Below are 19819 nucleotides of genomic sequence, written 5' to 3' on the forward strand. Positions count from 1 at the left end.
GTTTCGTTTACAACTTACTTACTTTGTACTCAAGATATTTGAAAGCTTTCTTGAGGAATTCAAACTTTGAACCAAATGTATGCGCTCAAAAAGTATGTTGATACTAACGTTAGCCTAAATAAACATTATAATTAGATTCAAAAACATACCGGAATATTCCTTCTGGTCTCGGGAGAAAAACCGGGAAAAAAACCGTGAAATTGAAAATCGAAATCTGGTGGCCACCCTGATCTACATTATTTTTTTAACTAGAAGCAGGAATAAATTTTAGAATTTTTCTAAAAAAACTTTGTATGTTCAGTCAACGGGGGCTTACTTGTATAGACCGTGTATTTAAGAATATGTTTTTAAAATACTTAGTTTAGTTAAAAAAAAAATCAATGTGAGAAAAGAGCGGATAAGAATTTTGACAGCTTAAACTATTTTGTAAATTGGCTGTAGGTATTTTTCCTTTAGACTTAGAGTAAAGTTTAGAGTAAAACAATACAGCTAGACTTTCACTTAAGTATATTATAGATTTTTCAAATCTTGAGTGTGATCAATCGGATGTTTGTTTTTATTAGACTAGAAAAAATAATAAAATACTTTCCCTTTTTAATTTCCGGAAAAGTAACCTCAGAATTTTTTTTTCAAAAATCGACCGAAAATCAGATTTAATAAGGCTCATTTTGTCTTTTAATAAAAGGTTTTTGGCCAATGATCAAGATGCAATATCATTTTTTGGACTCATTTCAAAAAAATCAAATCGAAATGTACTTAATTATCTTTGATCTTTCGAGGACAAATTTTCAATGCTAAAAGTAAAACATTTTGAATTTTTTGAAATTTTTGAATTTGATTTTTTTCAGATCTTGTTTAACCATGTTTAAAATAGTAAACTTTTCCGTTCCACCCTATTTAGCAGATAAAATACAAATTGCCCGCAGTACTAGAACTAGAAATTTATTAATTCCAAGACACAGCACAACACATTACGGAAATAGTTTCATAGTATGGGGTGCTACTATCCTGGAACCAACTTCCTAACGAGATTAAAAACATTCAAACTATTGCAGGTTTCCGCAAAGAATGCATCACTTGGTTTAGAGGATAAATTAATTAAAATGACATTAGTTTACACTGATCAGGAGTTTAGAATTTAATTAATATTTTAGGATAATGGTTCTCAACAAAGTGTAGTAATTTAAAAGGATATTTCCTTACTCTACATCAGGCCTGCCCAACGTCCGGCCCGCGGGCCGGATCCGGCCCGTGATGCCATTTTGTCCGGCCCGCGACGGCTTTTCAAAATAGTTCTATGACCGGCCCTAAAGGCTGTTCATGAAATACTCAATTACCAAATTTAGTGTAAAAATTTAAAAATTAATCTTAAGATCAAAAGTCATTTGCCTTTGTATTTTTTAAATGATTTTATTTCACATTTAAAAATTCTTTATGTTTGAATTAAATTCTTATCATTTTTATATTGATATTTATTATACTTGAAAAATGTGCAAAAAGATTGCAAAAAGACACTATATTTAAATTTCTTAAAGTTTTGGCTGTTTTTACTTCTAATTGAATTGTTACATTTTTTAGGATTTTGATTAAAATAGTTTTTTTCATAAATGAGTTAGCAACAATAATGAATATTTTTCAGTACAACTTTTCAATGATAAAGTTTTGCTGGAAAAAGCTTAGATCAAAAATAAAGGTCGCTGCAAACATTTTAGAAATATTACAATATGTTTCAAAATGAGTCAAGAAATCAGATAGCTATTTTTTTCATGTATTCTTACTAATTCTATGAAATTTGAAGAATGACGAATTAAAAACTATTAGATATATATTTTTCTACACTTTTTTAAATTTCGTGTCTTTAACATCATTTTGTAATGCTTTGTAAATTATTTGAATAAAGGTGCACAATAACGCAAAAATGTTTTTTCGTAAAAAGATTTGAATCCAAATTTCGTTTCAATTTTAGCTTGTCTCGTTGATTTTTCAAACTAAAAAAACTTGCAACAATGCAATTTAAATGTTTTTTAGTTAATGATATCAGGGTATTGAATTTCAATCGACAAAAACAATTACAATACAATTTTAACCAAATCAAAATAAAAATAAATTTGATAAACACACCTTTTAAAGTAATCTTTATTTTTCTTACTAAAAATCAAGGTATATGAATCTTATTTGTAACGCAAGTTTATTTAATTCCCTAGTAACATTTTTAAACTTAAAGGTTTTATCATGGTTCTGAAAACCCTCATACGGCCTTAATAGGCTTTTATGGCCTACTTAAAACCTAAAATGTTACTAGGGTTGTTTACTTGAAACAACCTAATAAAATCAATGTTATGATTTTTTTTAACAGTTTTGAACTTTTACCAACATTAGTTCCGGCCCGCCACTGCTTCAGAAAAATCAGATCTGGCCCGCAGGGCCAAAAGGTTGGGCACCCCTGCTCTACATGAATAATAAATAAATGAAATGAAATGATATACATTATAAAATATCTCTAATCACAGTTTTTGAAATAATTCCTCATTCATCTGAAAATTTTAACATTTAACAATTGGCTAATAATCAGAAGCTTTAAATTCAAAATCAGCGGAAATCGCATTTTCCGCATTTTTTACGTGTTGAATTTCAATTTATTACGATTTTTTTTTATTATGATGAAACATTGTGTATATGTAGTTCCTTATGTACACAGAAAAAAAAAATATGGTAATATTATATCTGGGTACATCATTTATGTCAGAAAAAATGTGTAATTTTACCACTTTTCTGATATAATGTCGCTTTTTCAGTCTTAATTGAGGTAAAATTACATCATAAAAGAGGTAATATTTAACCTTCCAAAATTACTCCTTCCAAATTTACACATTTTTTTTACTGTGTATGATGCACGGAAAATCCGAATTTTAATCACTAAAAATTAAATTTACTAAATATTTTGTACTATGGATATGATTTGTTTAAAAAAATGTGATTAAAAAAACAAACGAAAATATTGTCAAACAAAATTTTTAAAAACATTCATAGATCAAATGTGGAATGGAAAAAAAACACGTTTTCAAGTTTTTTTTTTTTTTTTTTTTTTTTGTCACTTTATTTCACAACATTTTTCTTTAATTTACATTTCACCACTTGCAAATAAGACGACAAATAAGCTCGGTAGAGATAATTTAACTTTGGATATTTCTAGAAGATGTTCAAAAAATGCTTAAAATGGCGCTCAAAAATAGCTTTATTATTAAAACGAACGATTCTTATGCTTTGTTTAAATTCATTCAAATCCCCAGAACCTCGTTTTTCTAAATTATAAACTATCGTTTGCACAGTCAGCCAAAGTGCTGCTTTGTATTTAAAGTCCCTATCACCGATACTCAATGATAGAAGCTCATCAGGATCTTTTACTAAAATTTTGAGTCTATTGTTCAGAATATTTTTAACCATCTCCAAATGTCTTCGGATGTTTGACAATATTTTATTAAGTGACTAACTGATTCTACTAAACCGCAATTCTCACAAAACTCCGAGTCCGTCCCTCTTATTCCGTATAAATGCAATTTCTTTTTGTTTAAAACTATGTCCTTGAAGATGCAAAACAGTACGGTTTTACAATTTGAATTTAAAAAGTTTGAATCTAAATTGTTTAACAAATTTGACCACATTAAATTAGGCATATCTTCCATTGTTTTACATTTGATGTTTAAATTCTGAATGAAAAAATCATAATTTTTTTTGCTGCTGTTTAAATGGCTTTCAAGTTTGAGTTCATCAGCTTTTACGATCCATTCTCGCATATTTCTAGTTAAAGTACAATTATTGATTTGTCCTAACATAAAGTTGTCCAAAGGTGCGTTTCCATCAGCGTTACTATAAAGAATGTTTTTAATAAAAAGAGACTTTGCTTTTGATTCTACATCTGTCAGAGCGAGACCACCTTTAATAACCGGTAAATACAATTCATTTCTAGGAACCTTAAAGATAAAGCCTTGCCAAATAATCTGTCCGCAGATTGATTTTATCGCTGCTAAATGTTTATTATTTGGAGGAAATATTTGACAAATATACCAAATTTTGGACAGAACGTAAGTGTTCAACAACCACGCTTTCTGAAAAAGATTTAAAATACGTTTATGATGTAAACTTAATGTGTATTTCAATTTGTTCAAATAACTATCATAGTTAATTTCAACTAATTTATTGAAATTTTGGCAAATTAAAACTCCTAAAACATTTAGAGACTCCACTTCTTTAATTTGATGTGGACCAGATAAGCAACCATTAAAACGGAGATACTGAGATTTTGCAAAATTGAGTTTTATTTTAGAGTATATGCTAAAATAACTCACCAACTGCAAGACAGTATCAAACTCGTGATTGTTTCTTACTAAAATATTCAGATCATCTGCATATGCAACAACCTTCACAAAATTGTTAGCAATGAGACAACCAAAAATATTTTCATATAACATTCTGATGAGTGGTTCAATGTAAAGGGCAAATAATGCCATGCTTAATGGACATCCTTGCCTTACTGAACTTAAGATACGAATTGCTGAAGTGAGAAACCCATTAAACAAAATTTGTGAAGTTGCATTTTTATATAACTTTTTTAAACAATTTATAAAACTAGCTGGGAAATTAAATTTCGTCAAGACGGCCCATAGGAAGTCGTGATCAACCCGATCAAAAGCTTTTACTAGATCAAGGCTCATGAGAATTCCTTTGAATTTTTTTGATGCGTTTGCTTTAATGAGAATATTTCGAAATGTGCGGAGATTGTCAACGCACGAACGATCGGTGACACAAGCTGCTTGGCCAGGCCCGATAAGTTTATCTAACAGTGGCTGTATTCTATTCCATAAAATTTTTGTAAATAATTTACTATCTGTATTTAACATGCTAATTGGTCGTTTGTTGGATAAATCATAATTATCTCCTTTCTTCGGGATGAGTGTAATAATACCTGCAGAAAAACTGGCCGGTGGATAAGCACCCTGGATTAGATACGAATTAAATAAATTTAAAAGGTCAATTTTCAAAAGTTCAAAGTGGTTTAGATAAAAATTATAACAAAGTCCATCGGGTCCGGGGCTAGTTCGTTTTGATGCTGTTTTTATAACCAATAGTAACTCTCCCTCTTCAATAGGTTTAAGAAGAGCTTGATGATCATCGTTGTCTAGACTAGTTTTAATGAATTTTAAAACGTTTTCGTACTCTATATCAGAATTTGGCTGCTTTTGAAAATTGCATTGATAGTGATCAAATATATATTTTTTTAATTTCGCTGTGTCGGATGTAATTTCCCCATTTATTCTTAATTTCATAACGTTAGAAGTCATGCTACGAGTAATTTTCGTAGAGATTTGGAACAAGCCTAATTTTTCGTCAGATAACAGTGTATTTGCTTTGAGTTTGTAATTGCATAAATTAATTCGTCTATTCTCAATTTCCATCAATTTTGATTTGACTATTTCCAGATCGGATGTGACTTCTGCACCAGATTTCTGTAAATCAAATAATTCATTTAAACAAACATAGTAAAAATTCTTCTCTCGATTAAACTGCTGATTGAACAAATAACTTTCATTCTTGTAAAATTTCTTAACACTCGCTTTAAATACTGAATTCCACCAAAAATTAATATCACTATGAGAGTTTCTTTTTTGCAAATCTCTATACAGACTGCTAAATTTTGAGTTTATTTCATCATCGTTCAATAGAGATGAATTTAATTTCCAGTATCCCCTTCCCAAGTAAGAAACATTTGATAAATCTAAAACTTTATATTTTGCAAAAACGCAATGGTGGTCAGAGAAGGCTGTTGGTTTGGTTTCAATTTTTGTTACAGAATCACAAAAATATTTGGAAGCATAAATTCTATCCAAACGTGACTTTGATCCGTTACGGTAAAAGGTGAAAAATGTATCGTTTCCCTTAATTTTCTTTTCAACATCGATAAAATCCATTGATGAAATCAAGTTTTTCAATCCCGTAGATATATTTTTCACAGCACTGTTTGAATCTTCTGTGTGAATAATACAATTAAAATCGCCGAGCATAATATTCTCCCTACCTTCCTTGAAGTGAATCAGTGTGTCAACTGTAAATAATTGGTCTCGTTCTTTCTTAAAACCACTCCCTGAATGTGCATAAATGTTGATAAAATTCAAATTGTCGATACATAGCGATGTTATCCTTCCGTTGGTGTTCATTATAAGATCAGAATATTCAATATTGTTGCGTAAAAGCACTCCCGTACCTTTTCCATCAGGACTTATGTTGATCAGAGCTTTGTGAGAATTGATAAATGCGAAATTTTCAAATGCAACTTCTTGCATGAATATAATATCCAAATCGTTGTTCCAAACAAAGTCTCGCAATAGAAGTTTTTTCACCGTAGAGCAAATAGCATTAAGATTGATTGTAGCGATATTACGTATGAGAGCCATTAGAGAAATATGAATGAATTAGAACAAATTGCAAAAGAATGGATAAAATTTCGCGAAACCGACGGATAGAAACATTTTTTGAACATCCCTTCCACACCCTGACGTTGAATGTCTTAGTGATATTATCGTACCGAGTTATCGTCGTCTACTTACGTGGCCGACCCGGCCTTTGCTGGCTACGAGATCTGGATCCTCTCTCCGTATCAGGCGTTCGGGTCGATCCTCGTGACCGATCACCGATCGCATCGATCGGGCTGTCCAGCTTGCTCGTGTCTTCGTTCGGGATGGTCAGCTGCGGCTTTTTCTGCTTCGATCGGTCAACCAACGTGAAGGGCGAGTTCGCTTCGTCAGACGAGATGTCCGGATACGACTCCATTCCCTCTCCATCCCCTTGATCCATCGTGTTGTCGCTCAGGATCGTAATGTTGGAAACGCTGCGATCCTGCAGCGTGTTCGTCTCGGCAGCGCCTGTAGCCGCGAAACTCGTGCTAGCTACGCACGCATCGGTTGCGCTCGTGCCAGCCGCGCTCGTGTCAGCTGCGCTCGTGCCGGTCTGATGTTCGGCCTCAATCGGCGGTCGCTCGGGTCCACCGTCCTTGCATCCAGCACCTCTGTACGGCGGCACTGGCAGTGACGTCATGTTTAGCGATGGAACGTCCTGCTTTGTTCCCGACCCGATGATCGCATTTGCGAGCACATGGCTGTACTGTCCGCCATTTTGCTGCGCTTTGTTACTGGCTAGCTTGGGGCAGGTGGCCTTCAGGTGACCTTCCCCTTTGCAGTAAAAACATTTATTTTTAAGGCCCTCATAATAGAGCCGCGCCTTGTAGTGGCCGATGAACAGATTCGCTGGTATTTCCTTGGAAATCTCCATATGCACACCTCTTACGCCGCTGTACACGGAGAATCCGTACGCCGCCGGGTATTTCTCTCGAACATGTTGCCTGATCACGCCGAACTGTCCCAAAACCGTGGCAATTTCTTTATCCTCTATTTCGGGCGGCAGGTTGAAGATTCGCACGTACCGGAACAGGCTACTGGCCACATCCAGGCGAACGACGGAGGTGCTGAGGTCGATGTACTCGAAGGTGTACTGCTCTTCGATGGTGGCGGTGAACAGGTTAAACGCGACGTCATCAATGAACTTGATGTAAAACTGTTGTTCGTTTTCGTCCTTGTAGATCGAATGTACGCTGGCTGCTGATATCTTCAACGTTCCTCCAACAAATCGCAATACGTCCATGTGCTGTGGTATCTTGGCCGCGGTCCCGAAAACTATTTTCAACGTGTTCTTCCTGGTTTTGTCCATTTTTGTTTCCGTAGTAAATTCCGTTTAGAAAAAAAGAGGTTAGGTCACAAACGTGTGACAAAGCAACGCTGATGCCGGAGCACAGTCTAAAGCACTTGCGGTCGCTTCAGTGTCCGAGCGTCAACTGAAGTTAAACCGTTGCGAATATTTTTTTATGTTTAGATTTGACTCGAAAGATAAGGGTTTTCAAAAATCTTTAAAATTTCAATTAAATTTGACTTGCAATAACCCCTGGGCTTTGTCATAATGAGTAACATAGGTTTGATGCTTGTTTGGCAAGGAGTATGATTTGATTCGATGTGGAATTAAACCGAAGTTTTAAGTATATTACTGAAGCTTCCATTTTTACACATGGACACCACTTCATAGGGGGATGGCGTCGCTATTTTTAGACCACGTTTTCCACTTTTTCTCATCGAAACCGACTATTTTATCGACTTTATTTTGCTGGGCGAGATAGGACGCCGTCTATTTTTAGACGATGACTCAGCACTTTTACACTCTTGCACTTAAAAAAACCAGATGGCAGCACGATGTAACGCCACGTCCCTATGCTACGAGAACCCACTTTGGCGCAGTCTCAGGGCTTAATCGATGGCCGGTAAGCTGTCATCGAGACAAGGAGGTTCTCCGATAGTGGAAATATCACATTTGTACAATGAACCGCTACATATGTGATTTTCCCAGCCGTCCCCTAACATGACAGTTTTCGTGAGTTGCGCATATCCACCGACAGATGGCAAGTGGGCCTCGTCGGAGTCCGCCCATTAAATACGCAACTAAAAATTTGCATGGGAAACTTTTTTTTCGTGACGGCTTTCGCGACACGCTCCCTTCATCTGTTCGAGACTAATATTTTAACGTGGTGTATCTCTAAACAAGTTTTTCAACAAAATGATTCCAGAATGCTTATTTTGTCGTTTTAAACCGAAACAAGGCAAAAACTACATTAATTTTAACTATTCGCCATTTTCAAATGTTTGGCTAGATAATATCGAAAGCCGCCATCTTAGGCCCACTGGGCCCACAAAAAAAGGTACGCTCAGTTTGTATGGGAGCTGTCAACATGCTCCCGGGCTGGATTTTCCCCTATCTTAATGTGGGTGTCAGGTTAGGATGCGGGTTTTTAAAAATTTAGTTTTTGTAGAATTTAGGATTTTTACTATAAATATCAACTTTTTATACTTTGCCTTTAGTTATTTAGGGACAAAATTAGTAAAAGTGAATTTAGTAATTCTATCAGAATCGGTGATTTTCATTCAGGTAGCATAAAAACCATTCTGATTTGTCGAAATTTCCATAGAGTTTCGATCAATCAATAGTGAAATGATATCGGACTAAATTCGTTGATCTGTTGAACTAACGGTTGTCGGATTATGATTCTATCGATCATTGTTGCGAATCGAGGATCTACTGAAATTCTGACGATCAAATGGTCTTCTCTTTTTCAATTCACGACTTGTAAAATATGAAATGTTAATCTATTTTTTTTTATTTTTTAAGAGAAGCCAGACAGGTTTTAAAAGAAACGTTCTAGATTTTTTTGGCTATTAATTAAAATGTCGAGGATTTGAGATAAGAGTAGCTTTCGGATAGGTTACTTCAAATCTTGTATTCAATTCAAGTTAGGTAGTTCTCCGCAAATTAATATTTGGACTTATATGAATAATTGAACATTTTGGATTTATGAATAACACACAACTGTGCATTTATTCTAGAGTCAGATCCATACAGCGTCAGTGTTTATTTGGTCGAAGTGTACTAATTCATTGGCAGATCTGGTTCTAGTTGTAATGTACGACAAGACTACTGACGGACGTGACAGGACGAGGGCCCAGTTTAGAGGTTTTGACATCAACAATGTGCGGCTGGATCACCCTCCCAAAAAAAAAAAAAAATTGACTTGCAATAACCCGATAAAAACAAAAAAATCATTTCACTGCATCGATATTCATTTGATTGAACCAGTTAAAAAATATTTGAATATTTGATACAAAACCATAAAATGATTTTTCTTGTGAAGATCTAGGGTGTTTTATCAAAAAAATTCCCTAAAAGAGCACCCAGCTAGCAAAATCTAAACGTAGAAATATGTACCCTCCCTGCAAAGGATTATGAATTGATCTCAGTTGAAAGGTTCTCCAAATTTCTGAATTGCAAATGTAACATCCTGGAGCAGAACTGTTAAATTCTAATCAAAAACACAATTGAATTGAAATGAATTTTTCTAATGACTGCAAAACAGCTGTAATGGTATATAATGTTATCTATTTTTGTTCTCTTAAGCTTTAAATTTTGGGAAATACGTAATTTTGTCCTTATTTTTCAACCTACGATATATCGGAAATTATTGGTTCGGTTTTCATAATCTCTCTTTTTCTCTTTTTTATTATAATACAAGTTTAAATTCTCAAAATCTATATTTTTAAAACAAAATTAAACCAGCTAAATTTAAAACATTGAAAAAAACTAAATACTTTCAGTTCTTTTCATGATTGTATATATTTTTTTTTCAATTTATGGTTTAATTTTTGAAAGAGCTATCCAACTTTGTTAAGAGCCAAAGAATTATTCAAATTTATCAAAAATTTATCCATATTTTACATCAAAGTAATTAATGCTTCTGTAAACCCTTGGATTATATTTAAAAAAAAAGTTGAATCGTACCTCGTACAGTTTGAAACTTTGAAATATCCGGTTTGAAAATCCGGAACCAGGATATATCGGCTAATTTTTTAGGTGAAGACTCGTCAATTTAGTCTCGTGTACATTACGAAGACTGATTTTATTTGGTTTTATGCGGAAATGCCAAGATGGTTAACCTATATTCTACAAATTATGATAAAATTTGTTCAAAACGCAACACCCTTCAAAAAAAATGGTCAGATTCTGTAATACTGTAATTTTTTGATCGTACATGGTATGTTGCCTGTAATGATTTTGAAGATGAATGAAATTATGTCAATAATTCATAGAAATAGTAAAAAAAAACTAAAAATAAAGTTATTGAAAAATAGCTACCATGTCAAACTCCAAACGCCGTTGGAGCCAATTTTTCCGTTGAAACCATAAAAAGTGTTGACCGTTACACCGTATACCTATGCAACTCCCATCCCAGTTCGATTTTGCATAAACGACCGTTGCAGAGCAGATTTGCAATTAGCATTCTCACACAATCTACGCAAAATGAGGTGTGTCAACCAGGGGAGGTGCAATATAACCGAACAGACGAAAATTTCCAGGTGCATCCCACAAATTTAGCAGGTCCTAGTTCCTTTCTTTCGCCGTTAACTTCTTTGGGAAGTGTGCTTGCACTGTTTTTTTGTTGGGAAAATTACTAGGTCTATTATCTCTACCAATTTGTTAGCAAATATTTAACCAATATTTCGAAAACAGTTGGTAGGAGTAATTTTGAAATAAAGATTTTGGCGTTTATTTACTGATAAAAAGTGTTCAAATTCCGCAAACAATTACCTTAAAAATGAAATAACAAGTTCTTGTCAATAAATAAATTGCTGTTATATTCTAAACATCATATTTTGCGACAAAATTAGAAAAAAAAATTAAACAAAAAAGTACAAATTCCCTCCTTTCAACGGTCAAATCCCAGCAAAATCTACCCGCGCCCCACGCGATCGTGTCCTGTCTCGAGCAGGACTTCGTTGACTGCCTGCCCGTCGCCTTCGGCAGTCTTCGGCACGCATGGCGGATAGGTAAACCAAACGAAACTCAGCATCCTTTTGTATAAAACGGCCTCGTGCCGATTGTTTCGACATCACAGTTCGCTCAGGACTCGGCGGGACAAGATCGCAACAGGTCTTCGAGATCGTTTAGTTTCAAGGGTGACCGTCATGGAGTATTCGGAGGAGGTCTGCAAGGTAAGTTTATCGGATTGGTTTGTTTCAAGTGTAGCGATTGTCGCGGATTCGACGAGGACGACTTAACCGGGATCCACAGTCACGGCTGGTACTGCATTGGCTACGATCTGTAGTACGGCCATGACTGAGGGCTCCCTGTTGGAGGCATGGACTACGATTGGAGGTGAGAAACGCTATTTTGAGATGTCGAATTTCGCTGGAGTTCTGCCGGATTGCATTGGCGATTGGAAATTTGTAGTACGGCTAGAACTCCACGGACATTCGGCATTCGGTGCGGCTATTGTTTGGTGATCGCGCAGTGATGGCGGATGCGTGCAGTGTTGCTAGTGTTGTATTTGAGGTGATCGTACCCGTGGTGTTTAGTCGTATTGCATTGATTTTTAGAACTGTAGTACGGCTAGAACTCCACGGATATTGACGCCTAATACTGCGGTTTTGAAGTGATGATAGTTTTTTTTTTTAATTGTTGATTTATTACGAGTCGGAAGTTGATCAATTCCTTATTTTTATAGGCGCCAATGGACTCTTCGTCGAGCTCGTCAATCTCAAGTGGTCAACCGCCAAAGAAGCGTAAATACGACAGTAATGAGGTCAACGTGATGTTCAGGATGAGGTACAACAACATGGAGAACCAGTACATGTACGATCATCAGCGATCGCACGCCATTCAAAAGGCCGATCAATCTCCCAGCTATCCGACGACCTCCAGCTCCGGAACCGATCAGCGGACACCTTCGCCGGACTTTGCTCCGAGTGCCAGCCACACTTCGTCACCACTTCCCGCACTCCTGACCAAGCCGGAACACAACTACGCCGTGTCTTCGTCGGCTTCGTCGTCAACGGACACAGCACCGTCGAATGATGAAGGTCAGCGTCGGCTGATGCCGAGTCGTGCCGCGTCCGATTCGGGCAACTCGACCATGTCCGACGAGATCAACCCGCTGTGCATGACGGATTGGTATCGGGATTTGCTGAAGCCGGAATACGCGCAGCGGTTGAGCACCCAACTCGACATCATTACCAACCGGTCGGACTTTGTCAAAAACAAGATCCTGACGGCGAGGATCGCCGAGCTGCCAGAGTCCTTCGGTAAGTCTTGTATGCTATAAAAACTGCATAAATTAGCAGCTTTGCATTTTCAACTGGGGATTAGCAACCTTCAACAGGTAGAACTCGCGAAGTTCTGCCAATTAATCCCTTTCCCCAGCTCTTGCCCAGGTAGTCCTTTATGGTTTTACAACCTTGCAAGTGTCGCATTTTATGACCCCTTTTCGGGAAAGTTTCATCTTCCATAGCAATCAACTAATCCGTACAAATCTCCTCAATTCCAGATTACTACCCGAACAAGTCCCGCCTGCGCAAGCAGTACGTCGACCCGGATGAGGCCGCCGAACGCGAACGGAACAACCTGGCCTCGCGCCGCTCTCGCTTCAAGAAGAAGCGCGCCCAGCTAATCCTGAACATGCACCTAGAGTACGACCGCACCGAAAACGCTCACCTGTACGCGATGCAAAGCTGGATCGGCAAGATCATCTTCCAGCTCGAGACGCAGTGGCTGGAGCGGGGCGCGACGGCCGAGCAGATGTGCCAGCTGCGCCGGGACTGCGGCTTCCCGCAGACCCCACCCGGAGCGTTTCGGTTGATCTAGTCTCTCAAAACCCTCTCTTTTAATATGTGATCTAGTGTACAAATCTCAAGTCAACAGCTTCTGTATTTGCATGATAATTGTAAAATATACAACGAAAATTACTTTAAAAACAAAAACACCTCAAATCAAACTTCTTCAAACTCAATTGTCCTCCTCGTCGGCGCCGCCGCCGTATCCGCACAGCTTTTCCATCATTTTGTAGAAGCAGTAGCGCGCGTCGTACTCCATGTCGTACCAAAAGTTGATCGCGACGCACTTGTGGCTCTGGCGCACGTGGTGGTACCAGAGGGCCGGCAGGTACAGGATGTCGCCGGCGTTGACGCGTATCTCGTAGGCGGTGGCGCGCGAGTACTGCGGGAAGCGGTCCAGGTCCGGCGCGAGCGGATCGACGCTGACCCACTCGATGAGGCGGGGGTGGCCGATTTCTGCGGGAGAAAAGGGGGAAACAGTATATTTTTGATGTTTTAACATTATTATTGGTTGATTTGTTCAATTCACACAGAAACGATTCACTCCTATTTTTTTTTTAAAAATTTCTAACCTGCATCCTGTGATTACATATTCTCTCAATTCGTCGTGATTGTGCTATCTTGTTACAAGTCGATTATAGGCCGAATTGAGTTAAGGACGCCATTTCGTGCAGCTTTTGCCTCTTCTTTTGGCATCTACAGATCCCCAAAAATCGATTTCAATCCTGAGATATTCAACAAAAACCTCCGTGCATTGTTGTCACACTTCATATGCAAGAAGTTTCGACCAGATCGTGCTATCTTGACACACCCTAAAATTTGCTGCAAGTGCGAAAACTGGCCAAAGGGATTTTAGTAAGGACGCGTTTGACACACGTACCTGTCCGATTTCTGTAAACATTTTTATTTATCCTCTTTAAGGAGCAGCGATGGAATAATCATCATCAAATGAAAATCTTTAAACGTTCATCAAGAGAAAAAAAATCCGTAGGGAGCATGGCTCTCCTCTCTCGCGCACGAAGGATCGGTAAAAGAAATCTAAAAAAATCATCATCTTGATTATTCGGCGGAAAATCTTTTTCTCTACTACACTTGCAAGTGTAACGTCACACGTCTAAAAATGACCGGTCACATTTTGTAGATGGGCAATGTGTGTAAACAAAGTGAAATACATATTTTTAAGTGATGCTGGTAAGAAAATTCACAAAAAATCATCAACAGATTGATTTTCTTGAAGAATTTTGGGAGCGATTTTCCTTTGTGTGATTTTTCTCCTCTCTCTTTCAAGGGTAAAGAAAGTTCGCAACAGAAAATGAAAGAGTATTTTAACAGTCCAGAAAAAACAACTCTTAAAATATGGTTTGAACAAGGGTTTGTAGCATGTTCCCTGGGCTTTGTCATAATGAGTGTCATAGGTTTGATGCTTGTTTGGCAAAGAGTATGATTTAATTCGATGTGGAATTAAAATCGAAGTGTTCAGTATATTGCTGAAGCTTCCATTTTTACACATGGACACCACTTCATGCTGCGAGAACCCACTTTGGCGCAGTCTCAGGGCTTAATCGATGGCCGGTAAGCTGTCATCGAGACAAGGAGGTTCTCCGATAGTGGAAATATCACATTTGTACAATGAACCGCTACATATGTGATTTTTCCCTATCATAATGTGGTTAGGTTAGGATGCGGGTTTTTAAAAAAATAGTTTTTGTAGAACTATAAATATCAACTTTTTGTACTTTGCCTTTAGTTATTTAGGGACAAAATTAGTAACAGTAAGCTTAGTAATTCTATCAGAATCGGTGATTTTCATTCAAGTAGCATAAAAACCATTCTGATTTGCCAAAATTTCCATAGAGTCTCGATCAATCAATAGTGAAATGATATCGGACTAAATTCGTTGATCTGTTGAACTAACGGTTGTCGGATTATGTTTGTACCGACCATTGTTGCGAATCGAGGATCTACTGGAATTCTGACGATCAAATGGTCGTCTCTATTTCAATTCACGACTTGTAAAATATCAACTGTTATTATTTTTTTTTTGTTTTTTTAAAAGAAGCCAGACAGGTTTTAAAAGAAACGTTTTTTTGCTATTAATTAAAATGTCGGGGATTTGAGATAAGAGTAGCTTTCGGATAGGTTGCTTTAAATCTTGTAACCAATTCAAGTTAGGTAGTTATCCGAAAATGAATATTTGGACTTATATGAATAATTGAACATTTTGGACTTATTAATTACACACAACTGTGCATTTATTCTAGAGTCAGATCCATACAGCGTCAGTGTTTATTTGGTCGAAGTGTACTAATTCATTGGCAAATCTGATTCTAGTTGTAATGTACGACAAGACTACTGACGGACGTGACAGGACGAGGGCCCAGTTTAGAGGTTTCGACATCAACGATGTGCGGCTGGATCACCCTCCCAAAAAAAAAAAAAAAAAAACAAGGGTTTGTAGCATGTTATTTGAACGTTTTTTTAACAGATTTTTTTTATTGATGATATGATATCTAGAGTTTTTAATAGGTTTCTAAACATATGAAACACAATAGTTAATAGGACCTTTAAAAAACTCCAGAAAAAAAAATTTTTTTTGAACTGTCAAAGTGGAACCAATTTACTGTTCGCTAAAAGTAGAGAGTATTGTTATCGATCATTAAAAATTGTTTTTTTTTGTGAGAATGAAAAATCTGTGGCTGTGGACCTGGAGTTGAAGTCAAGAAATCTTAAAAATATTGAAGGCGAGATCGTCATTTTTGTTATAATTATGAATGCAAGTTGTTTATGGAGTCGATGCGGTTGTTCCAGGAGGTGTTTTTATTAATTGATAAGTTTGGATCAGCTTCGCTAGAATTAGCGATGTTTTTTTGCTGGACCAGGAAGAGCTGCAGGATTCCAAAATCAGCCAGGGAATTTATCTGCGACATCGCAGAATGACACTCTTGCCGCAGTTCTTCGTCACCCGTAAAAAAGAAAAATCTCTTCTAACCGATCGAAACGCGACAATTTTCCAGCAAAAAATGTCAAAAACTAGACAAAATGAAAATGAAACATATACTACTGGTTATACACAGCAATAAAAGTAGTAATCCAGCTGCGTGTAAAAGGCCCGGGTGTAAAATAAATGTTGCATTATTTTATGAAATTCTATGTAATATTACACCCTAGAATATGTAGCCCATCAGTATGGGAAACCTACTTGACCAAAATATCAAGCTCATGAATGCGTTTATCCTTTCAATTCTTCATCGGTCTGATGGCCGAGCGGGCTAAGGCGCCAGTCCTTACTGTTGGTGCTGGGTTTGAATCCCGTCGGTTGCAACTTTTTTTTGTTTACAAAAATTGTACATGCAACGTGTAATATTAAATGTCTTTTATGACGAAGGTGATGTGCATGCTTTTGCATGCGATTTTACCATCGGATTTTTTGCTGTGTAAAACAGCTCAATTACCAGTAAGAAAAAAGTCATGCTTGTGCTTGAACAGCCTCCTACTTCGTAGATGTAAACAAAGTGGGAGCATTCGAAAATCACGTTACGCATTCTCTCTATTCATCACCCAGGTTAATACGTTTGTCAAGAATTACGTGTTTGCTGAACTTTTTTTTTTGGTTTAAGAGTTTTTTTACCAAGATCGAAAATCTTTTCATATGTGAAAGGGGATAATAATGAGTTGTAGACAAAATATTGGACAATAACAAGCAAGCTGTTAATGGCTCGTTTTCTAAAAAACGTTTTTATTCAAAAACGTTTATATTAATATTTTTAATTAAATTGGGGAAATTTTATTTTAAAAAAGCAGCAAAGAAAAATACAAACGAAATTATTTTTCGTGAATTGTTAGATATTTTGCAGGTTTTTAGGTGTTGCATAATATAACTGGAATCATGCCTTGAAGTATTTTGTAATACTTTTGCTTGAAAGATCTACAAAACGCATTTTAAGGCATGCAAAAATATTGTATGGTTTAATAGAAATCGACGAAATAAAAAGCGTAACGGCACCGCGTAAAAAGAAGTTTCTCTGTATCCTAGATTTTTGGTCAGAGTCCTTAATGTCATTCTTTAAGGTGAAACTGGACGTCGGCCATTGAAAAAATCTATGCGACTTAAATTAATTTTTAAACTCGACAGATTGTTTGATTACGGCTTATTTACCGTCTGCCAAACAGAGAACTTTCCAAGATACGACATTTTTCTTAAAACTGCTTTCAAAATCGCGAGTCGGGAATTACGTATTTTCGCGATTACAAACTCTTAATCAACTTAATTAGATGAACTCTCCCGAACTTGCTTGCCCTTACCGTATCCCCTTAATATGTTTTACTATTTTAAATAAAAAGTACATATAATAAAACAAACTTTTTTTTGTATTATTAAATAATGTAAAGACAAGATTTTACTTACCATCCAAAATTGGTTCGATAACCATTTTGCCATCGTCCTCCTGCATGTAAATGCCCATCGGGTATCGTTTCCGGGGCACATTGTGCACGTCCACGGGCGGTATCAAAACGAAATCTTTATACCCCGAAATGACGCAGTAAATGTTCTCGTACGGATCCTTGTGCACTGAAACGTTCAAAGTTAAGTTTACAAATCTTGGGAAAAAATAACCGTAAACTCACTAGAAGTCACCGCCCGATCATCTCCCATCCAAAAGTTGATCGCGTCCGGTTCCTTGTTGAATGCCTCGGCGGCAAAGCTGAGCCTCTCCGTCAGGACATCCTGCCACAGCTCCTGGAAGTCCTCGGTCAGGTTGGAGTTCTGCCGCTGGATGTAGAGGATGTTCTCGGGTCTGAGAAGGAAAACTCGAATTATTTTTTTTGCGATATTTGTTTCACCTCAAACTGTAACTCACTCTTTCCGGTCCAACGAGTCCAGGAACTCGCCCATCGTCATCTGGGTCTCCAGTGGCAGCACAAAGTAGTCCTGGCCGTCGTGCCGGGCCAACCCGTCGGCGTATCCGTTCGGGGTGATGGCCACCGTCACTTCCTTGTCCGCCAGCGTTTCTCTGCGGAACTAACATGAATAAGAGCAAAGTTCGGCTGGTTGGTGGTTTATTCTATTTGCACACACATCAAAGGAAAACGGCAATCAAGGTGAGTCACAGACAAATAGAGGCATGCAGAATACGAAAGCTAGGCAGAATAACCCTAAATCTTAAAATAGCAACGCGCAGTTTAAAAATAAATCGTTCTCGGTGATCATCTTTCGATGGCAGATGTGGAGGGTGTGGCGCTTGATGGATGGTAGCACGTGCACGATTCAGTGGCATTAATTACCAGTTTTGAGAGAGAAAAAAACAACGTGATTGAACGATCAGAGCGGTCCTGTGGGTTAAATTATTAATCTCATTTGTTTGGTTGGTTGACCATTCGTACATCATGTTACAACTTGTTGAATAAACTATAGTTAAGGAATTATTTTAGTGAGTACTATTTTCAAGTTTACTTCAACTAATAGTTACAAATTTAAGTTGCCCAACCCTCAGGCACGGCGCTGATCAATTGCTAGCAAAAAAACATCTTGAATCGCACGCTAAATACCAAAACAGATCTTCTGCCAGATGCAGCATCACTATTACGGTTTGTAGAGGAACTAGTAAGCCGTCACTCAAAGGGTAGATTAATTCGCGGCAGAGACGACGACGACGGCGCGGGCAGAGGAAAATTATAAATTAAATGGTACCGGTCTGTTGAAAATTTTGATACGTCCTGCGGCGACGCCGGTGCGAGGTGAGATCCATTTCCTGGCGCACATTTGGACACCGTTCAAAACCCCTCAGACAATCCAAAGCCAAAGTAGTGTGCATGTGCGCAAAAACATGCCGAACCCAGCTGCAGGCGTTTGATCCGAAAGCATTTTATTTGAACTCACCGAAAGTACTTGGAGTTCCACTTTTCCACCGCTGGCCAATCGTTGGTGGCCTCCCGGATGACCAGCGGCACGTTCTTGGCCACATTGTCCCGGACGAACTCGAGGGCCGTTGGCACGCCGAACGTTTCGGGAATGCTTGGTCCCAGAAATAGATCTGCAATATCGGGAACATTATGTAAGGCCAGGGATCGATTGAGGACTATTTCGGGACTGGTCTCCAGGACTTCTTACCTTTGGCTTCGGAGCTGAGCACGTCGAAGGCCTGGCTGAGCAGTGACTGTTGCTGGTTGTTCATTGCTGGTGGCTAATTATATCGGGAGAGGAAGCACTTTGCTGAGCGAGCGATCTGTAGCAGCACTTGTACCCTGCTTGTTGGCTGGCAAGATGCTAAACATTGACTGGTGCTGGTTGTTTGTTGTATGAGCGTGAGCTTCGAAATGTCAGCTGGGTTTGTGTATACACGCGAAAGAGATTTCAAAAATATTGTAAGCTGTACTAGATTGGATATGTTCACCACAACAAAAATCTCATCTCATGTGAATGTTGATTTTTTTTTACATCTGCTATGGGAATTGAACCAGCGACCTCCGGATGGATTAGAAAATTTCACGTAAGTTTATTTTTCTTCTTTTTTGTGGCTTTATTGCAGCAACTAAAGGTCTAATCTTCAATATATCTTAGACTATTT

General features: G+C 37.6%; 2 protein-coding genes across 2 annotated transcripts; one reads left to right on the top strand and one right to left on the bottom strand.

Moving 5' to 3' along the window:
• Positions 1–11522: 11522 nt before the first annotated feature.
• LOC6031323 lies at positions 11523–13400 on the top strand. The gene is made up of 3 exons (XM_038255498.1): positions 11523–11636; positions 12149–12725; positions 12968–13400. The coding sequence occupies exons 1-3, from the start codon at positions 11610–11612 to the stop codon at positions 13282–13284; spliced, it is 921 nt and encodes a 306-aa protein (XP_038111426.1). The 5' UTR covers positions 11523–11609; the 3' UTR covers positions 13285–13400.
• Positions 13330–19566, bottom strand: LOC6031322 (bifunctional peptidase and (3S)-lysyl hydroxylase JMJD7). Its single transcript, XM_001842085.2, has 6 exons — positions 19363–19566; positions 19132–19285; positions 18113–18265; positions 17880–18049; positions 17659–17823; positions 13330–13709 (listed from the first exon to the last, which is right to left on the bottom strand). The coding sequence occupies exons 1-6, from the start codon at positions 19424–19426 to the stop codon at positions 13426–13428; spliced, it is 990 nt and encodes a 329-aa protein (XP_001842137.2). The 5' UTR covers positions 19427–19566; the 3' UTR covers positions 13330–13425.
• Positions 19567–19819: the final 253 nt, after the last annotated feature.

This window comes from Culex quinquefasciatus, chromosome 2, assembly GCF_015732765.1.
Source record: "Culex quinquefasciatus strain JHB chromosome 2, VPISU_Cqui_1.0_pri_paternal, whole genome shotgun sequence".
Classification (NCBI taxonomy): Eukaryota; Metazoa; Arthropoda; class Insecta; order Diptera; family Culicidae; genus Culex; species Culex quinquefasciatus.